Consider the following 23,328-nt stretch of genomic DNA (forward strand, 5'->3'; position numbering starts at 1 on the left):
AAAGGAGGTGATGCTCCCCCTCTATGTGGCACTGGTCAGGCCGCAGTTGGAGTACTGTGTCCAGTTTGGGGCATCGCACTTCAAGAGGGATGCGGGGAATCTCGAGGGGGTCCAGAGGAGGGCCACTCACATGATTAGTGGCTTTCGTGATAGACCCTACAGGGGGGAGGTTGAGAGAGCTGAATCTCTTCAGCCTTCACAAGAGACAGCTGAGGGGAGATCTTGTGGCTGCCTATAAATTTATTAGGGGAGGTCAACGGAGAATAGGGGAAGCGCTGTTTACTAAGGCGCTCCAGGGAGTGACTAGGAATAATGGGTGTAAACTAGTTGAGAGTGGATTTAGGTTAGATATTAGGAAGAAATTTTTCACAGTAAGGGTGGCCAGGATCTGGAATGGGCTTCCAAGAGAGGTGGTGCTGTCACCTAGCTTGGAGGTCTTCAAGAGGAGGCTAGATAGTCACTTGACTGGGGTCATCTGACCTCGGTCCTCTTTCCTGCCAGGGGCAGGGGGTCGGACACGATGATCCATTGTGGTCCCTTCTGACTCTACAATCTATGAATCTATGAAATCCAACCCGTTACTGATTACACCCCGAAGTATAAGAATAAGCACTTGTCTATATGCCCATCTAGCTTCCTGCAACGGCACAATACAGATTTTTACCTATACCAGCTGGGGGAGATGCAGGAGGAAGGAGGACACATTAGCTTCTGAACACATGCTTCTAGGTGGAACATGGGATGTGTGGAGTTGAAGGGTGCTGAAAGGATTGTGCAGTTGGTGGGCAACAGGAGCTCGGCGGATCCCTGGGGTTGTTTGAGAAAGCTGTTGAATGTACTGTGGAGTCTAGGGTTGATTTTCAGTGGCTGGAGTTGTACTGGGTTGGTGAGTGTTTCATGTGTGTGGTGTCAGGTGTATCTGGAGTATTTGGCTGAAGGACTGGAGTGGTGAGTGGTGCATAAAGGATGTATGGTGTAGAGCAGTGCTTCTCAAAGTGGTGGTCCGCATACCAGTGCCGGTCCGTGAGCCACCAGTCGCCAGTCTGCAGCGAGTTGCCAAGACAGAAAGAAATATATTCGCCGGTCCGCAGCAAGTTGCCAGGAAAGAAAGAAATATATTTTCAGAAGCATAACATTGATATGTCATAGCGCCACAGTTCGTACGTTCCAACACTGCAGGTGACGTCACGTCGTGCGAGGTGAGGAAAGAGAAAGAAACAGCCGGTCGCGCATTTGTGTAGCGCTGTTACACGCAGTTGCTGCCACCAGCTGAACCGGGCATCGGTTCCCGGCCCACTGGAAAAAAAATTGCTGGTCCACCACATCAGATAGTTTGAGAAGCACTGGGGTAGAGGATGGTGTAGGGGGTTGGGGTTGCTAGAGGGTTAGTTTGTGTGCGAAAGGAAGGTGTGTTGAGTAGCAGGTAGGGGCTATATGAGGCTAACTAGAGTAGTTGGGAGTGCTGGGGGCCAGCACTGGGTTCCTGTCACTAGCTGCTCTTGTCCTGTAGAACCTGCAGAGGGAACTGGAGGGGAGACAGATTGTGAAAGTTTGCAGGGCGGGGGTCATAGTTGCTCCTGGTTGCAGTGGGGCATAGCTATATCTTTCACTAGGCAGCCAGATGAGGTTCTTAGTGGGGTGCCAGGGGCATGCCTTGTGTCCTCCCCAATGACTAGAGTTAGTTTCTGATATGATTGCTCCTAGGTGGACTCCAGCTGCTGGAACAAGCCCACCCAGATTGCCACAGCCCTCTACAAAGTAGACCTCTTCAATGGGCACATGGCTAGAGTCCTTCTGACATCCATCTTCGTGACCGCCATTGGGGATGTGACCGTGGCCCACCTGGGCACATCAGAGGGGCGCATCATGCAGGTGAGCTCCACAGCCTCTGAGCTCCATGGCCAGAGCTGCGTCCAGACTACTTCAGGCAAAGGGGGACAGTTCCTAGTACTGAGGATTGATGCCAACATCAGCAGGACTGTCACAGGGTGACATTCAACCCATGAGACAAAACTGGTATCTGGAGTTAGTGCCAGGCACTAACCAGGTAGACCTGACCAGGACTTTGGGACTTTGATTTGTCTGGTGGGTATGATGGGCTTGCTAAGGTGACTGGACACTAGGTCAAAGTGGGAAGTGAGTTGGCAGGGGATGTGCAAATACCTCCACCCCCTGCCAGCCCTGTGCCCTCTCAGTAGGACCCAAATTGTTCCTTTGCTTCAAGGAGCTCAAGGTACTAAGTATCAAACTCTGCTCCTGGATTCATAGCATCCTGCAGGGAGGAGGTTAGATCACAGTGCTAGGCAGGAAGAGTCATGAGTCCCTTTCAGTGCCCCCTGGTCTGGCTGCAGACTTGGCAAAGGTGCCTTGTCCCTGCTGGTGTAGCTTAGACCTACAGTGGGGCAGGATCAGCTGTTCACCAACTCCACAGTGTTAGCCCAGGGCCTGCTCTCCTCAGCCCTGACTGCTGCAATTACTTCCCCCAGGTGGTGCTTCAGAGATCCAGCTCCTACCCTGTCATCTTGACCAACTTCTCCTTGGGGGCATTGCCAGTTCTGCCTGAAGCTGGCTTGCTGGGGAACTCCCTTTTCTTTGTCACAGGCAACAAGGTGAGGATGAGTTACTTTAACCTTGGCCTTGCTGGGCTGGGTGCTCTCCAGGGGGGCTCCACTCTCAGGCATCTAAGGACATTCTGTTATTGGCGAAAAAATCCTTGAATCCTAACGAGCTTAGAACCTACAGCTGCCTCTGCCTGTGACTTGACTTCTCACCATGGGCTCCAGGATGGCAGAGCAGGAAGGGACCAATGCCAGCAGCATCAGTGCCTTCTGGAACTTATCTAGTTTTTTCTGGCCTTTTTGTGGCTGTCAAGACTGGTGTTATGCCTGTGTCTTTTCCTGGCCAAGCTCTCCTAGGGGTGGGAGGGCAGTGTGTGGAGAATGCCCGGGGCTGCCTGCAAGTTCTGCACCAGCCCCTCTGTGCTCTGTGCTAACACCCTCCTTTCTGTATCCCAAGGTGTCACTTGTGAACATTACTGGCCCAGGCTGCCAGCACTTCCTGACTTGCCAGCGGTGCCTGCAGGCAGAACGGTTCATGCGCTGTGGCTGGTGTGGGGGCTCATGCACACGGCAAGAGGACTGCACAGCAGCTTGGAGCCAGGAGAGCTGCTCCCCCGTCCTCAAAGATGTAGGTCTCAAGGGTCTTCTCATGCCCTCTGCACCCCAGCAAACATACCTGATGCGCTGCCCTATTTCACAGCCCGCTCTTAGCCTCCTGGGGCAATTGGTTTCTGTTCTAGCTTTCTTTGCTTAACGAGTGTTTTGATTTCCCCATGTGCTTGGAAGGTGAGGCAGAGATGACTGCCCCTGCCAACACCCACATGTCCACAACATGGCTGCCAGAAACCAGATCAGGCCCTGGAATCCCCTCTCAACTGAACACTAGGGCTGTGCAAAATGGCAACGTTTCGTTTTGATTTCAGCTTCAGTGTTTCGAAGGGACAGTGTTTCGTTTCACTGTTTTGAAGCATTGTTCCATTTTGAGCTCCACAATCCTGGGACCCTACTTCTGACAGATGGCTCAGAAATATAAGAATGCTCCTGGCCCATAGATGCTCTGCCTTCCTATGGTGGCCTCAGCCTGGTCATAATCAAGGCGAGTGTTTGGCTTCAGCCCACAAGTAGGAGCTTTTCTGTCCCTCCATAATTTTTGCTGTTCGTTTTTTTTACCCACACTAACATCTTGGTCCTGTTGCATTTTGCCAAGTTCTTCCCATCCTGTAGCAAAGAGTTCCACTAGCTAATCACTGCTGTGTGAGAAAGTTTTCCCTTATCAACATGATTAACTGTTTCCTTGTTTGCATGTGTGGAGGCAGGGTGAACTAGTGCCCCAATCTCTCCTTTCTAGACCATCCCCTTGATATGGTAATAGTCTCAAATCTTTTAATGTCTTCATGAGAGAACTTTTCCAGACCTCTAGTTGTTTGCCTCATAGCAGCAAAAATTCCAGCTCCATCCATGGGCTTGCAACTCCACTTTGGAGCCACAATTGTCTCTGGATGCTTAAGGCAGTGGTTTTTGTCTAAATCTAGGCTTTCAGGCCATACAGCCTCCCTCCTTCAAAATCTTTAGCAGCCTGAACCTATCAGGACAGAGATGTGCAATAGCAGAGCAAAGAATAACAGCCTCTAGGCCAGTAAGCATGCCTAAAAGTCATGGGGAAATGTGTATGGGACAACAACCCTGCGGTAGTGCTGGGAAAGTGACATTTTCATGCTCTCTCCCTCAACTCAGTTCCACCCCCGAAGTGCCCCATTTCAGGGCAAGACCAAGGTGACGCTTTGTGGATTGGGCTTCCAGTCATCCTCACTCTTCACGGCCTCTGTGGGCTCCCCCATCACTGACATCACCTATCAGGTGACAGTGGGACACAGGAACTGCACTGTGCTGCCTGAGGAAAGCCTGAACAACAGGTGAGGAGTGTGCAGGACCTGGAGTGTCTGCTAAGGTTGTCACCTTTAATCTCTCCCACTGGCTGAGAGGCTACTCTGTCTAAACCTTGCAGATGGCTTCTGCCATGGCCAGCTGCCATTTGAGAGTTGGGAGGGATGGACAGTTCAGCTGAGGGCAAAGATGAGGAGGCAGGGGCAAGACCCCATTTAGTTGGTGAGGAGGAAGCTCCTGGACTTAGCCAAGGACTGGCTGTGGCTTTCCAGCTCCCAGCCAGACCCAAAAGGGCTCCTTTGCTGAGAAGTGACCCCTGGCCCCTGCTTTGTGCCTGGCATGCTGTGGCCTTGGTGCTACTTCATGTCCTCATGTGAGGTCACTAGCAGCACACTGCATTGCAACAGCCCCTGCTCTGCTGTAATGTTGCAAAGCGGGTATGTTCTTCTGGGTGCTCGCTACAGAGGCTGGCAGGTTTCCTAGATACCACAACTTGTGCCAGGTTCATTCCCTAGTACAGGGGTGGGAGCCAGTCACCTTCCTCAGCCAAAGAGCAAAGCAGCCTCAAACTTTTCACCTCCTATGACATGGGCTCCTGAGCTGTTGTCCCTCTGTCTGTACCACACAAGTGCTGGGCATGATTAACAGTATCAGTGAATGCTGACTAAAACTGAGGGGAACTGGCAGAGCTCATGGGGGAGCCTGTGGCCAGGATGGTGGGGGATGTGAATCAGCTTAGAAAAACCCCAGCAATACTGTGTATGTGGATTCCAGGCTTGGGTTAGCAGGGGGCTGTAGGCTAGGACTGAGCAGCACCAGCAGAGCTGTGCGGGGAAGAATACCACAGTCTTGCTTAAATTGTGCCTTACTCCTGCCAGATTATCAACCTTCCATCTTTTTGAGCATTGCTCAGCACAGAGCCAGGCCATCCTGTTGCATTTGGGGGTGTTTTTTTAGTGAGGGGTCATACACTCTGACATGCTGAGCTCTGTTCTTCATCGGGGTCTCCCAGCATCTCCAAGAGATCTTGCTGCTTCCTTGCAGGGCTGACAAGGAGGGGAGGTCTGATTCCTCCTGTGACTGACTCCACAGGAAGCTGGAATTAGGTGTTGGTATTTGTCTCATGGGACCCCTCAGAGAAGGGCGGGGACAGTTACAAGGGGAAGTTTGTGGCCCCTTGGGAAAGAAAGGTAGAGGGGGAGGGAGTCAGCAGAGTGGGGCAGTCAGTTGTATGTCCCTTTCTGCCTCCCTCCCACTTGAGTAAGGCCAGGGGAATCTGTTCCCAAGCACAGCTTGCTGCGGAGCCTGCATAGCTTGGCACCATCTTGCTGTCTTGCAGGCCCCGCTTGTTGCCCCTCTGGCAGGACTTCACAGACGTCTTGGTCTGCAAGCTGGAACCGTCAGAGCCCCAACAGCGGGCAGTGTCTGTTGAGGTAATGCTTACCATCCTGGAGCCAATGAGGATGCGTCCCTTCTACGTCAGCGGCTCCTCAACCCTTGGAGGCTTTTCCTTTGTGGTATGTCCTGAGCTGCTCTGTACTCTGCCTACCCACTCCTGCCAACCAGCCTCAATCCCAAGGAAAATCCCTCCATCCTCCCCAATTGTCCCCCCCAAGTCCACACCCTCTCTCCTACAGGGGGCTGTGGCTGTTTGTTCTGTAGATGCATCCATTCTCTGCATGCCCCACCCTAGGTGACCTTGGGAGTGGTCAGCTGGGCTTGACAGGTGATGTCTTCTGCCTGGCTTCTGGGAGCAGGGGCCCCAGAGAGGATGGTGGGTGACATTCCAGTGGTCCCCTCCTGTGATGTCCCACTGGGGTGCTTTGCCCTTATCCAATAGGCAAGCACTGCCTTATCCTCTTGTCCACAGGAGCCCAATGTCACTTCCATCCACCCCACATTCGGCCCGGTGGCTGGCGGCACCCAGGTCTCTATCCAGGGCAGGAATCTCACCGTGGGAAGCAGCCGGAGGGTGACAGTCAGTGGAGTGGAATGCCCTCTGCTGGGGGAGGACAGGTACAAATGTTGTCTCCAGTGTTGGGACTGTCTTCCTCTAGCCCAGGGGTTGGATCTGTGTTGATTCCAGCAGGGAGTGGACCCCATCAGGTCTGATGGCCTGGACGTACCATGGATGGAGGCTGTTGGGTCGCTCTAGCAGGCTAGTATCCATCTTACACAACTCATTGGCTCTGCCCAAGTCCCTTGACAGTATGGGGGTTTATGAGCCCCCACTGCCTCCTTCCTAACCAGAGGGTCGCTGCAACACAAGCTATTATATGTTTAGAGCAGGCAGGTGATGAAATGGGGCTTGCTGCCAACTGCACTGCACCTACTCCAGAGTTCTGTGTCCCCAGCTTCTACTGCAGAGCTGTGCATGTTGCCAGACTCAAGAGCTTCAGGGGTCCTGGCCTTGGGGGGGGCTGGCTCTGCTGGGCAGCTCAGTGTCTGTTCAGGTCTTGCTGTTCTCTGTCCCCAGCCAAGAAGGTGGGATGATCTCCTGCACCACCCCTGCCAGCAGGAACCTGAGTACAGCCTCTGTGGCCCTATGGATAGACGAGGCACCGTTCCCTGTCCTGCAGCCCTTCATATACCGCCCGGACCCCATCATCCACAGCATCTCCCCAAACTGCAGCTATGAGTGAGTGTGCCCGGGTGCAGACCGTACTATGCTGCCCCTCTAACACCAGCCAGGCTTGGCAGGAACCACAGAGCTGCCACTGCCCTGAGTCCAGCAAGCCAGCTCATTTCATCATGTTAGAGCCAGGGTAGGAGAATCTCTTGGTGTCACCCTATAAGACAGTGGTTCCTAACCATTTTTTGCCATGACCCGCTACTGGGAGCAGGGTGTGGTAGCCTGGGGGTTGGGGTGGGGGAGCTCCCGGCATGCAACACAGCTTGTCCTTTGTGTGTGGCACCTCTGGCATTGCCCCCGCGACCCTCATTTGGGTTGCAACCCGAGGTTGGGAACCGCTGCTATAAGACCTGGGGTCACTGTAGTCCTTGCTTCCAGTGGTAGTACATACCTATTGGACCCCAGCCCTCACCACAAGGAGTTTGTCCACAGGGGTTTGGGCAGGATCCATAATTCCCTGTATGCAGGTCCTGCCCTCGCTTCCTCGAGTGTCAGCCCAGCCCTGCCAGGCTGCCTTGGCGTGGATGCCCTCTCAACTGGAGCCCAGGCTGAGTGCTTTGTGTGTCTGGGAGATATTTGCCCAGGTCTTGTGACAGTGACTTTTGCCCTTTTGCAGGGGTTCCAACCTCACCATCACTGGCACCCACCTGGATTCCGTGTATTACGCCAAGATCCAGTTTGATAGTAGCAGCATGAAAACACAGGCCAGAGTGAGTACCTGGGGTGGCTCTTCTTGGCTCAGGGCACGTGTCATAATTTGGTACCAGTGGATCCCAGGGAGGATTAGCTAGTCACTTGCTGGGGTGAGGAATCATGCTGAGCTGGCAGGGAAGAGAATGGCCCCAGGTGGGCAGGAATGGGTGAGAATCCACTGCACCTTCACCTAATGCTGCCAGAGCATTGCCTTGCTAACCTGCCCTTGTCTCAGTTGTGGGCTCCCCCCTCCCAACCCAGCTCAGCCAGTGTCCCTCACTCCAGACCCACAGCCCCTGGTGCCACACTCCAGTATGCTTTGCTCAGATCCTGCTAAGTTATGGACCCATGTGTATTAGGAACTTGGATGAGAACTCAAACTCATTCCACTAGTCCCCTCAGCTGTACAAGCCTGGCACATTAACATGGTGCATCTGTACCCAGCTCCCTGCAGAGACAGACCCAAGATCACCAGAGCCCAGGGTTGGGTCCAGAGTACATAAACAGCTGAAAGCAGTGCAGGAGTCCTTGGCCTGTTTCTGATGTTCTGGTGCCTCAGAAGGCCAGCAGTTCTTCTGTGGTCAGTATGTTTGATCAGCATCCAGGGGCCCCTTCCTCTGGCTGTAATCTGTGTTCTGGGCTTGGGGTGCCCACAAGCCCTCACCTCCATACTCTATTTCCTGCAGCTGTGCCAGGGATCACACTCTGCCAAGAGCCTGGTGTGCCAGAGCCCAACCTACACCTTTGAGAACAAGAGGGAGAGTGCCCAGGGCAACCTGACTGTGCTGCTGGATGGCACCCCTGGACACAGGGTCTTCCACCTCCGCTACTACCCTGCACCTAAGGCCCACGCCTTCGAGCATGATGACAAGACATACCGGCTGAAACCAGGCGATGATGAAATTGAGATACATGTATGGCATGTGGCCAGGAAATTGCAGGGTCCAGAGCATGGGGTGGTGGCTGCTGCAGAACTAAGGGGCTGGACCCTGAAGGGTGGAGGCACAACCAGGGGCGGGCAATTATTTTGCGTGGAGGGCCGCTTACTGAGTTTTGGCAAGCCATCAAGGGCCGCATGACAGGCAGCAAGGGGCAGATAAATATTAATTTTCTACATTTTTAGGGGCCCTGTGGGCCGGACAGAATGGCCTGGAGGTCCACATCTGGCCTATGGGCCACATTTTGCCCACCCCTGCACTAGTCAGAGTGAAAGCACCAGAGGTGGGGCAGAAAGGGGAGGGGCTGGCCTGCTGAGTTTGGGCTAGGTTGAGGGAGGCCCTGAGGAGAAGCTAGAGTGCTCAGGCTGTGAGCAGGGAGGCCTTGATTAGGAACTGGGGTGCCACTCCTCTGTGCCCCCTAACCCGAGTCTGTCTGTGCAGCATACTGGGCTGGACATGCTGGTAGAGTGCATGAGCATCACCATGATGGTGGCGGGCAGGGACTGCAACACTAACGTGCTGAAGAATGAAGTGACCTGCAGGATCCCCAAGGATATGAGTATCCCCATGGATGGGGCTCCTGTGAAGGTAGAGAGTGGGGAAAGGGGGGCGGGATCAAGTCTGGCCACCCTGTCTTAGCTGTGTGCTCTGGCACAGGCACTTCCTTGCTGGCACTGGCTTCAGCCCCTCTGTTCCGTCATGGCTCCAAAACCTTGGCATGTCAGGACTGTAGCAGTCCTACATGGCCTAGCACAGGGATGTCCAACTCATGTCCAGTGGCCCATGGGCCTCATGCAGCCCTCAAGGGGTTGACTTGCCCAGTTGCTGCTCCTCCAACACCTCCTGCTGCTGCTGCCAGCATCTCCAGTTTCCCCTCCCTCCTCTAGCTTCTGCTTCCTGGTCACTGGAGATGGTGCAGCACAGCCCATGCACTGAGGAAGCCCATGCAGCCCATGTGCCAAGGGAGCAATTACCCACCATGTGCCCCTCTGTGTCAGGGGGCCCACATCACATGTGGCTCAAGGGTCTGCAGCCACACAGCACATGGCCCTCATCCATTCAGAAGTTGAACAGCCCTGACTTTGCTTTCCCACCCTGCCCCGGCTCTTTGCCACACCCCTAACAATCCTGATGCTGCTGGCCAGGGCTGGAAGGGCTCTTGATGGTTCTTTGAGCTCCTGCATGGGGGTTTTTGGTTTCTCATTACCTTTGTTAGCTCAGTGGTTACTGGGAGGATGGAACAGTTGTCAGACCTCAGCATGGGGCCTCAGGAAGGACCAGGACAGGAGGCATTGACATGTAGCATATGTGTCCTGAGGAGCAGTGACATATAACCCTGTTGTGCCAGGAGTGTCCCCCAGGAGCCAGATAATGTGCCCTGCTCCCTCAGGCCTTAGAAGATGGCTTGGCAGGTTCCTGGACCATGCCCCTTTATGCCACATTCACTGGCTGGGTCATGGCAGCTTCAGGAAGATTGACTGGGGAATCTCACCTTCTTTGTGGAAGGCGTGTGCCCCTGGTACCTAGGTTATCTACTTCATTCATAGCAAGACAATGAGTACCTTTGGGCACAAAGCCCCTGGCTGGCTGGCAGTCCCAGAATAGCCTCAGCTGTGGGTGCCTAGCTTGTTAATATGTGGATGGACAGCATGGGTAGATATGGATATGTGGGGTGGTTCACCTGATCTTGCAGCAAGACCCATGAACCTCTAAGAGTGACCTCCAATCTTCCCTTCCCAGATCTGCATAAATGGAGCCTGCACAGACTTGGGCCGGGTGGTGAAAACTCCCTCTCTGGATCCTGTGACAGGCATTGTGGTGGGTGCTCTAGTGACCTTCCTGCTCTGCTGTGTCCTGGTGTTCCTGCTCCTGAAATGGAAACAGATGAAGAAAAGGGGTACTTAATTCCATGACTTTCCCACAAGATAGCTGGTCCCGCAGCACAGTCCCCACGGGCATCATGGGACATCTTTCCAGTGCCTGCCCCCTTGCAGTATCTGCCTTATAGGTGCACAGTTGGCCATCTCCACATAGAACATGCATGGGTGAATGGGAATGCCCCAGCACCCAGGTTGGGAGGAGTGCCTCCTAGCACTACAAGCCCTCTGGCCCCCACAGTGCTGCTGTTCTTTGCCAGTACTTCCAGGCACTAGTGCTGAGCTGGATAGGAGCTGGTCTGGCACAGCAGTGTTGTTCCCCCAACCCGCATTTACTTTCCAACTGTATGCTTACCTCTCCAGGCAGAGGAAGAATAAGCAGTGCCCATGGCACATGGGGAAGGGGGGTTGTGCTCTAGCAGAAGTGGGGTAAGTCCATACTGCTTATGGGGCAGGTGCCTGTGAGCGAGAGCAGCTTCCCAGTGCTTCATTCTGGGTCTGCAGGGACAGACAATCTGGAGATGCGTGTGGCTGCCAACAGGAATGCGCCCAGTGTCACCACCATGCACCCCTTTGCCAGGGACTACCGGGAATTGCAGGGTAAGGGCAGGGGCATTACAGACAGAGGGCCAGTATTGCCTGTCTGTGAGCTGTCTGCTGGGTACTGTTACTGATGTCCTGGGGAGGGGTCTCTGCAGTGACTGTGCCTGGCTCCTCATCCAGTGACCCATCACTCCCTCCCCCATGCTCAGGCAGGGGACCTTCCTTGATTTCACACTTCAGAGAGCTGGAGACTTCCTGCCCACTGGTACCCAGTACTGCCACCCAGGGAGTGCCGATACCCATTTTCTTGGCTGTCAGGCATTGTGGGACAGACACTGTGGTGGTACCCTGATGGTGAGGGGGGTTCCAGTTTCCTTCCCTCTCCCTTGCTATCCAAGATCTGAGAGCAGCCAGGTTCCACAGTGCCAGATAGGTGTGTGAAGCGGGGCAAAGGGAAGGGGGTGTGGGGCTTTGTTGATGTATCCCTGACTGCCTCTTCTCTGGTAGTGGTGCCCCCAACCACACCCCGCCACAGCAGTGCTGCCAGGGCACGGTTCCATGGTGCCTCCTTCACAGCTATCAGCGATGGTTTGGTTGTGCCACTCATGAGGGTGCCATCCTGTTGCATTGAGAACCTCCGCCCAGAGCTGCTTGTGGAGGTAAAGGACATTCTTATCCCTGAGGAGCGACTGGTCACCCACCGGGACCGTGTCATTGGCAAAGGTGAGCACCCAATGAGGGCTGGGCACTGACATAGCCCCAAGGTAAGTCTTGAAGGACTCTTACTTTTACCAGTGTCCCTGGGGCATCTGGTTTACCTGCCTTTTGTGAAGAGGACAATGCTGCCCTTCTTCGCTCGTAGCTCAGCACTTCCCTTCCCTATTTTTCACAGCCATGGGCCTCGGGGTAGCTGTCCCTTTCTGGCTGCCCCTTGAATGTGAGTGGCACTGGGCCATGACCTAGTTTGTGAGAGGAGAGAACAAAAGTGACTGGGCCTGGCTATGCTCAGGCTTCCTGCTGGCCTGCAACAGCCCTGGACCTCTTGTGGGAGGAGTGGACAGTGGCTCATGCTGCTGTTTACCCCTAGCCTTCATGGTAGAATTACTCCCCACATTGGCACCGGCCCAGCAGGGGCAGCCTGGCTAGCAGGAGATGTGCGACTGACCCTGGCACAAGGGGCATTTATACACATGCTTCAGGGTGGGGGTGTTAATTAGAGTGGCTCAGAGAGCTGCTCTACTTAAAGCGCCTGGAGCGTCATTTGTATCAGTGTCCCTGCATTGCAAATGGCAGTGGGGGTGCTTTAACTAAAGCTTGTTGAACATGCTTTAGTTAAAGTCCCCCTACCACCATTTTTCAGTGCAGGGATGCTGACACACGTGATGCTGGAGTCTGCTGGAGTGCAGAAATTACCACACTCCAGTAAACTCAATTGATCAAGTCTTCTTCAATGCACTGTATGTACAATGCGTCAGAGCAGCCACGCGGCCACATGTATTGGCACCCAAGGAGCCCAGATGCAGCCACTGTCTTTCTGGAGGGCCTGAGGTGTGTCACTTCTTGCAGCCTTCCTGCCTCAGGGCATTTTACATGTGTTCTGGGATACATGGTGGGGGTGCCTTAATTAGTGAGGCACACTAATTAAAAGTGCCCAATCGTCACGTGTATCAGTGTCCTTGCACTGAAAAAATGGTGTTGGAGTGCTCATTTGACAAGCTTTAGTTCAAAGTGCCCACCGCCATTTTTCAGCGCAGGGAAGCTGATGCACATGACACAAGTCTGCTTGAGCACGTTCATTTCCATGCATCAGGAGCCCTCAGTTCTTCTCACCATAAAGTAGAGGTAGGGATACCAGCCCACTGCTTGGAGTCAAGGGAATGCCCACATTTGTCCCCAGTTGCTGACAGTCCTGGCAATGTTGAGGCTGGTGGCTGTTGCACTTGCAGTATTGGACTGGAACTGCATAGGAGGATATCAGGCCAACACGGAGAAACCACAGCTAGATTAGATACCAGCTGGCAGCATGGTTGCTATACTGTCCCACAGCCATGCTCAGCTCCCCACACTGAGGCTGCAGTACCAAGACACAACTGCTTCTATTTAGGCATGTCACAGCCCATCCCCATGGAAAGGAACTGTGCCCTGCTCATTGCAGACCCATATGGTCATCAGGCATGAATGATTCTAGGGCCATTGTATTTGCTTACATCCAGGGCATTTTGGGAGTGTATATCATGGCACATACACAGACGCGTCCCATCAGGAGGTACACTGCGCTGTGAAGTCCCTGAACCGTGAGTATCCCTGTCCCTGTTCCCTGGCACACCCTCTTACTGCTTTTCATGGCAGCCATTCAGGAAATGCCTCCTCAAGATACCCCTCACCTGCAGAGATCCTTTTGGGCTTTGGGTGGTCTTCCCCATCTCTTGCGCTGACACTGGATTATGCTGTGTCATGACCCCAAGAAGAGCAGGGCTGTGTGTTGCTCCAGGGTTCCATGTCACCTGGAAGTGCTGAGCTGTGTGCCCTGGTTGGCTTGGCCATGGCAAGCTGGGGCAGTCAGCTCTCATTTTCAGCCACATGGTTCTGAGTGGGCACTGGGCCAAGTTTCAGCACCAGTGACACCAACCCTTCACATACTGGTACTCCCACTGCTTCCTGGGCTATGAGTCCCAATGTTGCATGGTGCCGTAGCAGAGCTGAGAGCCTGGGCACTTTACCTGTATTGAATGGTGGAGCCATACTCTGGCTTCCTTGAGCAGCTCCCAGCATGCACTGCCCAGGGACACTTTGGTACCTGGGGAAGCAGGTACAGACCTGGGTCCTGATCCTGCCTCTGAGGTCACCTCATGCCATTCTTCTCTTAGCTGTTCTGTAGTGGGGGCTGTAGCTTGGGCAGGTGGGGACTGGCTAGCCACCCCCAGAGCAGTCATCATCTTCATGGACCCCAGGCCTTGCTCTTTATGCCTTTGCCCTTGGGCCCCTGCTCTCCCTCCTGGTCTCCACAGCCCTGGTGCTTTCTGTCCTGCCAGGCCTGCCCCCAGCCATAGTGAGGTGCAACTGGCTCATAAAGCTGTGCCCAGCCCTGTGCTTCACCAGCCTGGCTTACACAGTGTCTTGGCAGGCATCACTGATGTGGAGGAGGTGGAAGAGTTCCTCAAGGAAGGTATTCTGATGAAGAGCTTCCATCACCCACATGTCCTCTCCCTCATTGGCATCTGCCTGCCCCAGGAGGGGCTGCCCCTGGTCGTGCTACCATACATGAAGCATGGAGACCTGCGGCACTTCATCCGCTCTGAGGAACGGGTAAGGGATGGGCTAGCTGCGTGGCCCCATGCCTGGCTTTCCCTTCTGGCTATGGGACTAGGAGAACTGCTACTGCTGGGGCTCACTGAGCTTCTAGTGCAAATAAAAACAACTCCGTTGGAGGTGGGGGCAACAGTGGGAGATTATAACCTCCCAGCCCTGTTGTGCCTGCAGGAGTCAGACAGCTGTGCCCTTGCAGGGCTGACTGAGTAATCAGGCCTTATTTTCACCACATGCAAAAGCAGGTGACACCAACTGGATAAGCCAGGTACAGCCTGCAGCACTCTGCCAGCTGAGCCACAGCGGAGTGAGCTCTGCTGCCCATTGGCAGCAGGACCTTTGAGCAGTTTTAGTGGGCATCACCTTCTCTGTGCTGGTACCAGTCACCACATGGAGCTGTGTCGAAGTCATGGCATGGGCCTGCTCTAGGGGCACTCTGCTGTCCAGGGGATTGCCAGCTCCAGGCTCGGCACCGAGAGGCTGAGTGATGGCTCTATCTCCACAGAACCCAACGGTGAAGGACCTGATTGGCTTTGGGCTGCAGGTGGCTCAGGGGATGGACTACTTGGCCCAGAAGAAGTTTGTCCACAGGGATCTCGCTGCTAGGAATTGCATGTGAGTATCACTGGGCACAGTACGTGGCTGGAGAGCTGCTGAATGGGCTTCCTAGCCAGTCTCTCCACAGGGAGGTGGTCCCATTCCCTTCCAATGGATTCTGCCATGGCAGCCACTGTCTCAGGAGTCATGGGTTTTTCCCCTGCCCACCTCTCTACCACCCAAAAGTTGCAGCAGTGCCAATAGTTCCAGGAAATGGAGGCTGAACCCTGGAGACCCAGGTTGAGGGCTTCCAGCTCATTTCACAAAGCTGTCTGCTAGGAGCAGCTTTGGGTGCTGCTGCCTCAAGGCTGGGTTCAGCCGGCTAACACTGAAGGGCCCTGCATGCCAAGGCCCCGTGTATGCTACCCCTATTTGTGATAGAGGGCCCCCAGGGTCCTTCGCACTCCTCAGCCCTTGGTGTGCCTCACAGGCTGGACAAGATGTTTACAGTGAAGGTGGCAGACTTCGGGCTGGCTCGAGATGTCTTTGACAAGGAGTACTACAGCATACGGCAGCACCGCCAGGCCAAGCTGCCAGTCAAGTGGATGGCCCTTGAGAGCCTGCAGATCCAGAAGTTCACCACCAAGTCAGATGTGGTGAGTGTAGAATTCACAGCAGGGCTATAGGGCAGCTCTGCTCCTGCAGACTGGCAGAAGGTCTGCAAAGAGTCCACCTGCTCCAGGCTCAGTGCCTTTTGCTGGGCTATTTGCTTCCTCATTGCCCTCCCATCAGATCCTATCCTGTCCTTTCTGCCTTCGGCACAGGCCTGGACAGGGGCTGCCTGTGTCCATCCTGCTGTTCCTGCCTGGGAGGGATCAGTGCCTCTTACCCTCCCCTTCATAGGCAGGGAATGTTTCTAGCCAGTTTGTACAGGGTTAATACTAGTGACAAGTGGTGAGTAGCATGCTTGCCGTCTGCGCAGTGTAAGGTTGCGTCTGTCATGCTAAGGTATTGCTGATACTTGGGGATTTCACACAGCCCATGGACCAATTAGAAGAGCTCTCCAGAGTTACCAAGGAGTCTTCTGGAAATGATGCAGGGCTGGCTCTGTCCTGGGCAGTGGGAACCTAAGTGAGGGGATGGTTCTGTTGGCAGGAGTGAACGCCAGTCCAAATGGGACAGATCTGTACTGCACTCTCAGCCCCCTCTAGGCCAGAGCAGGTGAAACCACTGTCAACCCTGTCTGGAGTAGGCTGAGCAATGCAACCCCAGGCAGGGCTCCCCTAAGCCCTTGTTCCACTAGTTCCTGCATGTTTAGTGAGAGTCTCTTCCCCTGTGTGGGGTAAGGGGTGTTTTCTGGGATGTACTGGGCTAGAAGGAGCTAGGGAAGGGTGACGTGTCCCCAGCTGGAGCCTGGCCCCAGAGGCAGTGTTCTCAGCTGCCTGCCTGGTCCAGCAGTAGAACAAACCCTTTTTTCTCTTGCTCAGTGGTCCTTCGGGGTCCTCATGTGGGAGCTGATGACACGAGGAGCCTCACCATACAGTGAAGTGGATCCCTATGATATAACCCACTACTTGCTGCAAGGAAGGCGCCTGCCACAGCCGGAGTACTGCCCTGACTTGCTGTGAGTAGAGAGCATCCCCACACTCACCACTCAGCCATGGCCTGGGCTTCCTGCTTGAGGGTTGCCCAGGCCTGGTGTCCCCTTTGGGATGAGGATTCTCTGCTGAAACTCTCATATACTCCAATAATTGGGACATGGTGGCCCAGGAGCCCCCCTGTTACATTCTCTCCCATTACAACTGCCCCCCTCCTACTTCCCCAGGGTATTCTCACCTCTCCCAGCTGCCAGGATCCTGCTTGCCAGTCCTCCAGAACCCTCCGGAGACTGGCACCCTAGCCTGGCTTCTGCCTTCCAGCAGCCCCTGGAATAGGGCCCTCTTCTGAGCTCCCCCAGCTGTTCAAATCCTCCCTTGGGAACTCTGGCTGTGGGGATGGAAGTAGGAGGGACTTGGTGCATAAGGACTGGGGCAGTATGCCTGATTTGTTGATGTGGGTTTGTTCCTAGTGTTCAGCTGAGCAGCCTGCCTGGGCTGGCACTGCCCAGCTGTGTAGTGGGGCTGGTTTGTGACTCTTCCTGTGCTAAGGGTTCTGTTTGCCTGGTACAGGTATGAGGTGATGCTGAGATGCTGGTCCCCGAATCCCAGTGAACGTCCAGGCTTCTGTGCCCTGATTGGGGAGCTGGAGCAGATCATGGCCTCCCTGAAGGGGGAGCACTACATCAACTTGACTGTCACCTACATCAACCTGGAGCACAACCAGCCCTTCCCACCTGCACAGGGCTCTGAGGATGAGCTGGTCTCCAGCAGTGATGGGGATGAGGCTGAGTGCTAGCAGTAGGCTCTATCCCTGCTTCACAACTCAGTGCTGGAGCCGGACCCCACTGAATGCTGGTCCCTCGAATGCAGACGGAGCAGTTCTTCCATCCCAAAGCACACTTCTGCTGCAGTCCCAGGGGCTTGGCCAGACAGTGCTGATTTCAACATTATTTTTCAACGGAGAACATTAGAGTCTATGATAATAGGATGAAATGATATTTCCCTCTATGACACTAGCAGAGTATTTTTCAAACATTCTCATGCACTGTTACAGTCTAAGGGGACAGGGGCTAGTCCTGCATAGAAAGGTTCCAGAATTTTTGTTTCCTGGGAGAGTTGTGATTCAGGCTCTAGCCAGAGGGATTTTCTTCCTGAAAAGCCAGTTTTCTTCAGAACAAAATTCAGTTCTGAGCCAGCCCTAACTAGGATTTTTCCTCTGGGGCTGACTTGCGGCAACAGCTCCAGAGATGGTCCACAACTCTTTCCTCAGTGGGGCCATGGGCCAGCTCAGGAACATCAGCAGCATGAATCCTTCCTTTCTGCACCCTCATTGCCTGCCCTACAGATGCAGAACAGCTCAAGAGCAAAAAAGACTGAGGCAGCCTCCTGCCAGGGGAGTGAATGGGCCAGGTGTCCTGAGCAGGAGGAGGCTGGAAGTACCAGTACAGCCCTTGAGGTGACAGGGAGCCTTTTTGGCTTTGCAGAGGGATGCTTGAATGTCTTAGACTGAACTGAATATGTACTTGGATATGGAATAAATGCAGGCCAGGCTGATAGTTACCTCTAACATGACTGCACAACCTGGGTGTGTGAGTGTACTCTGTCTCTCTCTCTCCTGTGAGTATGTGAGTGCATGCATACATATTTTCTGGGACAAGCTGGTCACTGCTGAGGTGAGAAAGGCCTGACAGATGCTGGTAGTAGGGCTGCAGGGGATGTGTGCTCCATCTGCATAGTTGTGGGGCTGTCCCTGGGCACTGGAAAGTCTATGTCCAGGTGGTAGGTTAGGATCTGGCCTGTCTAAAGGAGGTCTGAGAGGCCCCAGGCCCAGCCATGTTTTCCCCCTTACACACCAACCCTTGGGACAGGGGGAGCTGTGAAAATGTAAAGCTGGCCAAGCACATAGAGATGGTAGCCAGGTGGGCTTCTTCATGCAGCCCCACTGCAAGGTTCTGTGGAGCCACCTTCTTGGGGGCAGGGGGCAGCTCAGACCTCATGGCTTGGTCACCATAGTTCTCTGTGCTCAGACTATCCCTATACCTCTCCTCAGCCAGTGTGACCATGATGCTTGTCCTTGGGGTCCTATGATGCAACCTGGCAGCCTTGTATCCTTTCCCTGTGACAGCCATGTGAGGAGAGGCTGGAAGGGCAGAGGAGTTGCACTGTAGCACACCAGCCTCTTTCCATTTGAAGGCACAGGGCATGTGGCTTCCCTCCAGCACAGTGGGGGTTCATGTGTCCCTTTTTCTTCTTTCCATGCCCCTCCCACAAGCAAGCACCATAGCCAGACCCTTCCCCCTGCCTCTTCCATGCTATTCTGCCACCTCTGGCCCTGTGGTTTGGCTTGAACAATTCTTGCATCTTCTGCCCAGAGGAGGGAGTGCCAGACTGCCTATGTGCTATGCAGACTCCTTAGTTGAATGGGGCAGTGCAGGAAAAGGGGCTTCTCCGGAGTGAAGAACCCTACCCATGGTCCCTAGTGCTGTGTGCAGGGGCCACAGGAGGGGCCTCAATCTCTTCAAACCCCTTATCTCTCCAAAACTAAGCAGCCATCCAAAAAGCTGTGTTTCCTGTCACCCCTCCTCCCCACCCAAGACCCCCTTCAGGATCTTTGTAGCCAGACCCTGCAGCTAGGAGGCCAGGGAAGAAATAAAATCCTTCAATCCCAGGTCATGTCACCTCCTGGATAAATGCTTGGATTTCCCCTGATTCATCCAACAGCCAGAGGTTGAGAGCTGCTCTCCTCTAGCACTTGGCTGGGCAGATCTAGGAGCCCAGCTCTATGGCTCCTTACTTCAGGGTGCCTGTGTTTGCCTGGCTCATGCCCTTTCTAGGAAGTGAGCTCAGCAGGCTGCCACCTCAACAGGAAGTCCCTGCTTTTGAACCACACACCCTAGGAGCAGTGTGAGTGTGCAGCAGTGGCATAAGTGACTCTCCACTCCTGCAGGCCCCCTGGGCATCTCAACATGTGGCATCCTAGTTGAGCACTAGCCGGCATCTTGCTTTCTGGAGTTGCCAAGATTTCTGGGACAGCAGTGGGGGCTTTCCTGCTCTCTAGGAACTGGAAGCAGGTTTCTAGCTCTGGCTGCAGGACTTGTTTGGCATCCTGCCCTCGCTCTGACTTGGCTTCACTCTGCTCCCTCAGACCTGGGGGGGATGCTGGGGGAGGGGGGGGGGTGTCTTCTCCAAACTGGGTCTCCAGCTCTCTGCTGCTCCTGTAAGTCTAGCCCCAGAGGGTCCCCACTTAGTGTGATACCAGTTGCCTCTGGATCCCAGCTTGACAGTCTCTTAAGAATCATGCTGTTCTTACAGCCTGGCACAAGAAGTAACCCCAGATCATCACCGTCAAGGCCAGGGGAACAGGAGTGTCTTGCTTAGCTGGCCAGCCCCACCAGAGGGCAGTGTCAGCAAAGGATTGGAGGTCCATTTCCAGTTCAGAGCGAGGGAGCTGTGTTTTGGGCATGGGGTTGGACCCCTGATCTGACTTGCTCCTTGCCTGCAGTCATCACTGCAGAGCAGGGCACTGTTTCAATGGGTACAGGTGCAAATACAACCAGCACCATGCTCTAGCGCTCAGCCCGAGAGCTGACCTCCCCATTCAGTTCTCATTGGCTGCCTGGGTGCTGCTCCCATCCTGCTCCCTGTAGTGCCATGTGGGTGGAGGCAGGGAAAGTCTTGCCCCACTGCTTCCATGTGCTCCACCTGTGCTTCACAGGGATAAATTCTACCCCATGCCCTTCCAAGAGCCTTGTCCTGCTGCCCTGCATTATGGCTGCCTTGGGTGCATGAGCATCACCAGGATTTGCCACCTAAGGTGCTTTTGGAAGCAAAATCCATGGCAGTCTTCTGTGCTCTCTAGACCTCCAGAACTAGGAGCCGTCTACACCACTTCCAGGTCTGGTTGTGTAGCCACCTCAGAGAGGTATGTCTCACAGGCTGGTTAGCAGTGGTGATGGCTGAGCTAATTAGTCTGGGTGCAGCCTTAAAATCACAGAATCGTAGAAAATTTTCATTGGAAGGGACATCAGGAGCTCATCTAGTCCAACCTCCTGCAGGACCCACCCCAACTATATTGTCCTAGCCAAGGCTTTGTCTAGCCTGGTCTTAAAAACCTCCAAGAAAGGAGATTTCACAGTCTCTCTGGTAATCTATTCCAGTGTTTTACTACCCTCCTAGTGAGGAAGTTTTTCCTAATATCTAGCCTAAGCTTTCCTTGCTGCAACTTGAATTTCCCTTGTTGAAATATGCTCCTACTGCATCCAGGTTTGACAGTAGCCCACTGAAGCACAAGCTGGTTAGTCATGTTACTGTAGCACCAGGCACCATCCAGCTGTCAGCCAAGAGTCAAAGATAATTCACCCAGGCACTGCGCCCAGGTTAATTAGTCCTGCATCAGAGCAAAGGCAGCAGTGTGGTATCTGACACCTGGAGCATTTGGCAGGAGGGTGTGGGGCCAATTCAGGACAAATTTTCCAAATCTGAGACCAGTCCTGCTTTGGGGACTCCTTAGGACATAAAGACATAGACCTGAAATTCCCTGTGATGGAAACTTGAAGACAAGGGGTCTCTTTGCTCTGCCAGAAGTGCTGATGCTGGCACCTGAGTTGCCATTAACTCAGGCACCAGCAAAGAGGTGGTATCCTAGTAAGTGACAAGCTATTTCATAACTAGCCATGGGAGACACCTGCACCTTTTGCAGTGCTCCCTTTCCCCTGCCAAAGCAGCAGCTCTGCTTTAGCACAGTGTAACCCACCCTAGTGTACCTGCTCAGGGTGGGTGGGGCCCTGTAGGTGCTGCTTAGGCACCCCTGGGGCCCTGACTGCCAGAGGCAACTGAGCATCTCTCTCTCCCTGCCCAGGGCTCCCAGCCAGGGAATGAACTCATTAAGTAGCAGCCCACTGCCCAATGGGGCCTTTGCATTTCCACACTGGAGCTGCTGGTATCCCAGGTGGCCAAGAAGGCTTCCTAGAGCCCCCTGTCTGCCCCTGCCATGTGTGGTTTAAGCATGAAAGTTTGGGTGTGTGCTTATAAAGTCTCCATGGTGGGGGTGTTACATCTTCACTGTCCAATCTCACTTACTTCACTTTCCACCCCTGCGCAGAGAAAGGCAGGGCCGGCTCTTCCAGACACCCCTGTTCATGAGGCACTTGTACTGAAGCTCCCTTCCACACTTGCCCGTCACTCACTCCCACGCTCAGTGCTAAGGCACAAGTAAGCACAGAGATGCCTGCAATGTGGTTGTGGCTGGGTCTTGGAGTTCCTGTGTGGTGCCAGCACAGGATGGAGCCCAAGGGAAGCACGGGGTCCATGTGTCCAGTAGCCTCCAGGCCCAGTGCCTCTTCCTTAGAGGCACTGCAGGGCCATGTGAACGAATAATGCTCTGGAATGTGGACTGGTCTTGGAGGTAGGGATGGAGTGTTAGCAAACCTCCTTGCTAGCTGTGGGACTGGAAAACAATCATGGCAGAGGGCCAGAAGGTGGAGGGATTGGGACAGATTGGGCAGCCAGGCAGGGACCAGCTGTGAAGCAGTTCATACCATGGGTTGCAGCTCTTGGACAGATTTGTGTCCTGTAGTGGTCAGAAGGGGGAGTCCTCAGCTCACATAGCTCACAATGGTTCTTGCAGTAGTGTGGTATTCTGTTCAAGCGTGTCGTGACTTGTTGAGCAGAAGCTGGATCAGACTTTGGAATTGGGTATTGTTTTTCAGGAGAGCCTACAGCCACTCTAAAGCTCTTGGCTATAGCAGATTCTGCTGGGATTTGGCATTTTCCCTAACCACTGTTCTCTGGAGTTGGGGTTAATACCCCTGGGAGAACTCCAGGTCATATTGTCCTCAGCTAGGCTTCAGCTGGGGTGGGGGCACAGGCTGCAGGTGCCCTGGGGATTGAGCCCAATTGGTGCCCATCATGCTTCACAGGGACCTTGGTACCAAACCACGTTTCCTCTTCAGATTTCTTGAATTAACCCACTGATGTCTTCAAAAATACATAGAAATGCAGAATTCAGATTGAAACATTTAGACAAGAAACCTGAATTTTATATAATAATAAAAAACCCCAATTAAAACACAAAATGGCATTTCCTTCCCTTTTTCCTTAAGTAGGAGAAGTTGGGGTATGTGTGCTTTTATTTCTCCCAACAGTCCCGTCTGGTTGCACCACCAGCACTTCCTGGCACTTGCATGCAGCATATGGACCTTCAGGGGACGGATGTGGAGTCAAAGAGGACTTGGGAGACAGAACCAGCAGGGCTGTTGGAGAGCCTGAATGAACCCAAAGTGCTTAGCAAATATGCTTGGAGAAGGAAGGACCCTAGACATTCTGACATGTTCACATAGGAGCAAATAACTTGCAGGGGTCCCCCAGACACCTACAATATGGAAAAACCCTAAAACAACAGAGGTGGAAACTTTGGAACCTGACTCCCATATGCTAAGGGCAATGCTCCATCCCTGGCACTGGTGATGCCTGTCCTGGGGCTAAGGGGCAGAGGCTTCAGCGAGGTGGGAATGGCTCTCCAGTGCATGACATGTGGGTCAGTTGTTTTACAGGTTCCTCCAGCCATGCCACATGAGACTAGGGATGGAGAAGAAGTGCTGCTGCCCCAGCCCCTTTTCCCTCACTCCTTATCCCAGAAGCAAAGTGGGAACCCAGCATACCTTTTCCAGAACCAGCTCTATGTCCTCTGTCCTGTTAGCTCCTCACTTACCTATGCCAGAGCCAAGCCCTGCAGTGTTTAGAGAATAAGGAGTGCCCAGGTAT

At 53.9% G+C, this 23,328-nt stretch overlaps 1 protein-coding gene across 3 annotated transcripts in view; it reads left to right on the forward strand.

Moving 5' to 3' along the window:
* The window catches only part of MST1R (macrophage stimulating 1 receptor), a 49,223-nt gene extending 29,529 nt beyond the window's left edge, over positions 1 to 19,694 (forward strand). For 2 of the 3 annotated variants that reach the window (XM_025205778.1, XM_014520565.2), the window contains 19 exons: positions 1,705 to 1,872; positions 2,487 to 2,609; positions 3,016 to 3,186; positions 4,293 to 4,471; positions 5,782 to 5,959; positions 6,313 to 6,458; positions 6,919 to 7,080; positions 7,691 to 7,784; positions 8,454 to 8,681; positions 9,147 to 9,293; positions 10,446 to 10,602; positions 11,087 to 11,182; positions 11,633 to 11,848; positions 13,339 to 13,419; positions 14,250 to 14,431; positions 14,937 to 15,046; positions 15,459 to 15,624; positions 16,456 to 16,592; positions 17,137 to 19,693. In XM_025205778.1, the coding sequence (XP_025061563.1) occupies positions 1,705 to 1,872; positions 2,487 to 2,609; positions 3,016 to 3,186; positions 4,293 to 4,471; positions 5,782 to 5,959; positions 6,313 to 6,458; positions 6,919 to 7,080; positions 7,691 to 7,784; positions 8,454 to 8,681; positions 9,147 to 9,293; positions 10,446 to 10,602; positions 11,087 to 11,182; positions 11,633 to 11,848; positions 13,339 to 13,419; positions 14,250 to 14,431; positions 14,937 to 15,046; positions 15,459 to 15,624; positions 16,456 to 16,592; positions 17,137 to 17,362 (2,967 nt within the window). In that variant the 3' untranslated portion in view covers positions 17,363 to 19,693. Of the gene's footprint in view, positions 1 to 1,704; positions 1,873 to 2,486; positions 2,610 to 3,015; positions 3,187 to 4,292; positions 4,472 to 5,781; positions 5,960 to 6,312; positions 6,459 to 6,918; positions 7,081 to 7,690; positions 7,785 to 8,453; positions 8,682 to 9,146; positions 9,294 to 10,445; positions 10,603 to 11,086; positions 11,183 to 11,632; positions 11,849 to 13,338; positions 13,420 to 14,249; positions 14,432 to 14,936; positions 15,047 to 15,458; positions 15,625 to 16,455; positions 16,593 to 17,136 lie in introns of all 3 variants that reach the window. The other variant, XM_025205779.1, reaches the window with a different exon arrangement.
* The last annotated feature ends 3,634 nt before the right edge of the window (positions 19,695 to 23,328 follow it).

Source organism: Alligator sinensis, unplaced genomic scaffold, assembly GCF_000455745.1.
Source record: "Alligator sinensis unplaced genomic scaffold, ASM45574v1 scaffold467_2, whole genome shotgun sequence".
NCBI lineage: Eukaryota > Metazoa > Chordata > Crocodylia > Alligatoridae > Alligator > Alligator sinensis.